Raw genomic sequence first — 6,442 nt, 5'->3', positions numbered from 1 at the left:
ACATTACATACCCTACACCTATTCAATTTCATTATTCATCCTTCTTTAAAACCACTTCATTAACTGTAATTAATAGCACATAAACTCTTTGTTAATACTGACGTTTTTATTTGACCTTTATTTTAGCAGGGAGTCCCATTTATATCAAGGTCTATTTTATAAGGGAGCACTGCATACACAATTTCCAAATACAACATAATACAAATATACAAGATTTCAAACACACTCAAGAGAAACAATCACATTCCTCAGTAAAGAGGTCCCCAATCAATAATTTGAACTATAGGAAATTGTACCATACTTGAACCCTGCGTTCATTATGACCATGCGGAGTTACCGACTGAGCGCTCTGGATTCTGCGAGAGGGAAGAGAAGTGATTACTGTATCAGCGCTAGCGCTAATCCGCTACATTGAGGCATGCGCTCCTTGTCACTGGTAGAAAGTCAGGTATTATTTGGCGCAATCGTGGACGGGCTGCAACGTTTTCAGCAACGTGGATGCTCGGGCTTCTAAACCGTGATGTAAAGTGGACAATTTACTGAGGACATCCACAAAATGAAGACACTAGTGGTAGGTTTTTTTTTAAACTCTTGGAAAGATCGAAGTTAAGGGGAAAATAGACATTTAGCCTACTTCTACAGTATCGTGCTGCTAGTCTTGTCTACTGTACTCTCCTGTTTAAACATTTTCCTGTCTCTCTGTAACAATGGGTTGGATGATGGATTTAAAGATTATAATTTAAAGAGTTCCAGAGTGCACAGCTGTCATTGTTTTTAAATCATAGAGCGCATCTGTTGTTTTGAGTAGGCCTAGTGGATGAGATGAGAAATATGAAATGTAATCACAGAAAGAAGATATATGCTGTTATTTGTCATCACACAACCATTTTTCTAAGCTGTTAACAGAGTTTAAAATGTCTCATTTGTCATTATATTGTACAATAGAAATGCTATAAATAAATCACTAAAGCTGCGATATGTAGCTTTTTGGGGACCGGACAAAAATGAACATAGAAATATGTGATGGATCTGTCATTCTCTTTCAAAGCAAGTCTAAGAAGTGGTAGAGCTGTTCTGTGTGCACTATTTATATGCATCACGTTCTTAAATTGAGTTATTTTTCGGTTTTCTTTAGGCCTAACAGCTTCAAACAGCTGAAAATACAATATTTTTGGTTATTGAAAATATATTTCACAGCTGTTTAGATGGTACAATGAATCTCTACACTATACATTGACTTGTTTTGTCACATAAACTGAAATTAGGCGAACTAATAGTATAGTGCTTTTTTTTCTTCTTCTTGCAAACCGGTGGAGTACCTCATGATTTTACCAATTCCCTCCATATTATAGTGCCATGGGGTTATCGGCATTATCGTTATTACCATGGGTACCATTCTTATGGTTGTGTACAACAACAGCTTCGCCGACACGTCAGAGTTTCACTCAGAGAAGCCCGGGAAAGCGCAAGCTAAACCACTAAGAGTCCTATCATCAACTCTAGAGGGCTACACTGGACTCATCAATCAACAGGTAAGCAGTAGGCTGACTATTAGGGCTGGGTGATATGGCCAAAATATCATATCACTATATATATATATATATATATATATATATATATATATATATATATATATATATATATATATATATCTTTTTTAATTACAGTATTGTGGTATTTGGCAGTATTTTATGTTTTTGAATAATAAAAGTTCTAAATATTCTTTATGAGTAGTTCATGACCCTAGGGTGGAAATTCTAAGTGATTTCAATAGGGCTTTCTCCATCCTGAATGTTTTATATTGTTCAATCCAACTTCAAACCAAAAAAACGTTCAGCATTTCAATACATTTCTGCAGTTCCTGCACTTTTGTTATCATTTCCACACTGTACCCCACAGAGATGCATAATATGGGCAAAACGATCTAGGTTTACTTAATTGGTGAACTATTGGAATCATGGAAATAGAATGTTTAATCTAATTCTATAGTTGGAATATAGTGGGAAGCACCTTAAATACAATGTTTGACATGACAACGAATGAATACACCAGGAAGGAATTATTGACAGTGTCGGAGCTAAAGTGTTGGTCAGTGTTTCCAGGGAAACCTAATTAGATATTATATGACATGTTTTCTTACCTCATGTAGCTAGGTAACATACTCATGCTTCGACTACTCCTCTCTGATTTGGAAGATACCATCGCGCAAAAAAACATGCTTATCTAGGCCTACACCAGCACGGGTACCAGGCTGTATTAGCTAGATACGTTTTCTCTGACTTAGTTCATTTAGCAAGCTAACAATTTATTCTAGACAGAACTTGCTAAGAAAAGACAAACAAGCAGACAGTAGTTTTCAGACAGTAAGATACACAAACGAATAGTGTCATTATAGAACGCTTGTAGAAAGCAGCATCGTTGTCACCAACGTCTTTCTGCATCTGACCATGCAGACGGCAGAATGAATGACAAGAGAGTGCTCTCTCTTTGAGTGACAAGCGGCGGGGCTTGGTGTGGGATGCAAGCGTGCAGCAGGAGAGGGAGAAAGAAGACTCAAGTAACAAACGGAGTAAACCATAAAAACGTCCGTTACATACGCCTGATTTGCATATCACATTTAACAAAACAAACATTGAAATACCGTTATGCAAGGTAAAGTAAAAACCCAAACAGGTTCCTGCATCAATAGTGGTATATAGTAAAATAAGGTACACTGCCCAGCCCAACTGACTAATAATGTGGTTTTCTGTAGAAAGAATGTATGGACAACCAATGCTGTCAGCAGACAGAGGTTGTTGCATGTATCATTTATTCCAAAGGCTTTGTAGCCTAGATATTTCAACATTTTCGGTATTCAGTAAATCCTATCTTCCAAAGCACTGTTTACCGCATGATCACTAGACTTTTCAATTCCCTGAGGCCCTTCGTTGCCACACACATCTTCATACAGTCTGTTTAAGGTTCAATCAATTGGTATTGGTGTTTTGGTATTATATTAGGAGTCCGATTAGCTGTTGCAATAGCAGCATCTACTCTTCCTGGGGTCCACACAAAACATGAAACATGAATACAGAACATTAATAGACAAGAACAGCTCAAGGACTGAACTACATACATTTAAAACAAACTAAGACGAGGGCTAATCGATTCCGTGTCTTTTGAGTACAGTTGTTATCTGTGGCCTTACCCGATATGTTGGGCATCAGGCACCTGAGAGGCACATTGATTGCTCTAGTGATGTTGTGCATTTATAATTCATGCTGCTCCCCCTGATATGTATTCAGTTGTCGTTCAGGTAATGCTGGCAGGTCAGCTCACATGAATATGAATAGCCCAGGTACTGTAGGCTACACTTGAAATGGCTTCTTGCTAAAGCTTTGGGGAATTCCCTTGAGCCAGACTGACTGGGTATAGGCCTTTGATAATGGTAACCGTTTGCAGTGTGTTTGAGTTCTGTTTCCAAAGCAGTCAACTAGGATGATTGGTAGTCAGATTAATTGTATTTATTTGTCGTGAAAGCAATGCAATTATAACAGGTTGTAGATTATACAGGGTTTGGTTTGGGGCCAGTTTAGGGGCTGTCAGTGTACTTTGCTGTATTAGTGTACTTTAGGTCTATCTGTCCAATATACTATGTGTCATTTCTTCAACTATTTTCCTTTTTGATGTACAGGTGGAGTATCTTAATTTGGTTAATGTGTTGTCGCTGAGAATTTTTCTGCACTGCAGGAAATTCAAATGAGCCTTGTGATTTACATAAAGTCACTGAAAAGCTGCAGATCTCTTTCTCGCTCGCTTAAACACTAAAGCACAAGAGAGAATAACTGTCATATTACTGTAGATCCTACTTTGACATTACAATGTACAAAAATGTATTTGAAATGCAGCCGTACACATCAACAACCATTGTTTTATATAGCTTTATAACACAAGATAGATATTGATCTCCATTACGACATACAAGTGTACACCTAAACTATAGCCTATTGTAGCCTATCACAACTCATTTCATGTTAGAATAATTACTTTTTTATAATCAAAAACGAAACTGGTCAAATTAAGATCCTACATCTGAACTGTGCACTGTTTTGACCATCAGAATATATTTCAGCTATGCACTTTTTCTTCAATTCAGATGTGAATTACTTACTTTTAGTAGTTGTTATTTGAATTGGGAAACAAATGCATGACAGAACTGAATATATAGTTTTCTTTCTTTATGATAAGTACTTGAGTGTAGTCTAGACAATGTTGTCTCCTATATTACTGCAGTATTCTCTTCGAGCTTGGCCGTATAGGTCTCGACAGGGAAGCCCCATCTCCAAATTCTCTCTGTAGTTTAATACGCTTTCTCCAAATTCATAATTTATGCGTGTGCCTGACATAAAATATTTAATGAGAAAACGTATTTTAAGGAGAAGCATCCTGTGCATAAAAAGCTTCCCAAGTAGTCTCATACAAGAGCTAACCTAACCTGTATATCATATACAGTAGCTTTATTCATATACTAGCCTACTTTTCATTTCTCATACTCACAGAGCTATGGCGGAGAACACAGTGTTGACCTTAAAGTGGATCAAAAGGCTCATGATGTGTTTTGGTAACCATCCCCTGTAGGAGAAAGCTATTGCTCCTTTAACTTCAGGCTGTATAACAATCAAGCTGTGTATTGTTCCAAAATATCAAATGAAGCCATTGATAGTGCCTTTCATAATGCTGTCTGATTAAGATGGCATCTGCCCTTTGAACAAACAAACACACACACACCAGCAGACACACACACACACACACACACACACACACACACACACACACACACACACACACACACACACACACACACACACTCTCTCTCTCTCTCTCTCTCTCTCTCTCTCTCTCTCTCTCTCTCTCTCTCTGACATATTCACATGTTTGTGCAGCAAAACAACATCATTCTTCAAACTGACTGTGACAATATCATATATTTGTCTTTACAACACACATCCCTAACAATATATACCAAATAGAATGTCATTTTATGCCGTAGTTTTAAGATTTCCCTGCACTGGAACTAATGGGCGTAGCCCAAACCATGTAAAACAGCCCCGGGCCATTATTTCTCCTCCACCAAACTTTACAGTTGGCACTATGAATTGGGTCAGATAGTGTTCTCCTGGCATCCGCCAAACCCAGGTTCGTCCGTCGGACTGCCAGATGGTGAAGCATGATTCATCACTCCAGAGAACGCGTTTCCACTGCTCCAGAGTCCACTGTCGGCGAGCTTTACAAGCGAGCATCCCAGAAAAGTGATCAAAATAGCCCACGTTAACATATGTAGCTTAAGAGACAAGGTTCATGAAATTAATAACATGCTAGTAACAAATGACATTCATATTCTGACTATCTCTGAAACTCACTTAGACAATACCTTTGATGATACAGTGGTAGCAATACAAGGTTATAACAGAATGCCAGTGGTGGAGGTGTTGCTGTTTATATTCAGACCCACTTTCCTGTAAAGATTAGAGAGGATCTCATGTTCAATACTGTTGAAGTAATATAATACAGGTTCATCTGCCTCACCTAAAGCCCATTATTGTGGGAAGCTGCTATAAACCTCTAAGTGCTAACAGACAGTATCTGGATAACATGTGTGAAATGCTTGATTATGTATGTGATATCAACAGAGAGGTATATTTTCTTGGTGATTTAAATATTGACTGGCTTTCATCAAGCTGCCCACCTAAGAAAATGCTTCAAACTGTAACCAGTGACTGCAACCTGGTTCAGGTTATCAGTCAACCTACCAGGGTAGTTACAAACAGCACAGGAATGAAATCATTAACATGTATTGATCACATCTTTACTAATGCTGCAGAAATGTGCTTGAAAGCAGTATACAGATCCATTGGTTGTAGTGATGGCAATATAGTAGGAAAACCAATGTTCTAAAGGCTGGGCCTAATATAGTGTGTAAGAGGTCATACAATAAGTTTTGTAGTGATTCCTATGTTGTTGATGTAAATAATATTTGTTGGTCTGTGGTGTGTAATGAGGAGCAAACAGACATTGCACTTGACATGTTTATGAAATTGCCACTCCTATTTGCTATAACTTCAATTTAAGCCTACTAGAAAGTATGTGCCTTCAGGCCTGGAGGGAAGAGAAAGTCATTCCGCTACCAAAGAATAGTAATGGCTCAAATAGCCGACCAATCAGCCTGTTACCAACCCTTAGTAACATTTTAGAAAAAATTGTGTTTTACCAGATACAAGGATAATTTACAGTAAACAAATTGACAACAGACTTTCAGCACTCTTATAGGGAAGGACTTTCAACAAGCACAGTACTTACACAAATAACTGATGAGTGGCTGAGATAAAATGATGGTAAAAGATTGTGGGGGCTGTTGTGTTAGACTTCAGTGTGGCTTTTGACATTATCGATCATCGTTTGCTGCT

The 6,442-nt window shown here is 37.9% G+C and overlaps 1 protein-coding gene across 1 annotated transcript in view; it reads left to right on the top strand.

The window, feature by feature from the left end:
• Window positions 1–401: 401 nt before the first annotated feature.
• LOC106574022 (alpha-N-acetylgalactosaminide alpha-2,6-sialyltransferase 5) overlaps window positions 402–6,442 on the top strand; it is a 33,095-nt gene continuing 27,054 nt past the window's right edge. Inside the window, exons 1-2 of the mRNA XM_014149532.2 lie at window positions 402–571; window positions 1,353–1,532. Coding sequence (XP_014005007.1) covers window positions 557–571; window positions 1,353–1,532 — 195 coding nt within the window. The 5' untranslated portion in view covers window positions 402–556. The remainder of the gene's footprint in view (window positions 572–1,352; window positions 1,533–6,442) is intronic.

Source organism: Salmo salar, chromosome ssa16 (genome assembly GCF_905237065.1).
Source record: "Salmo salar chromosome ssa16, Ssal_v3.1, whole genome shotgun sequence".
Taxonomy (NCBI): Eukaryota; Metazoa; Chordata; class Actinopteri; order Salmoniformes; family Salmonidae; genus Salmo; species Salmo salar.
This window is presented reverse-complemented; position numbering and strand designations above follow the sequence as displayed.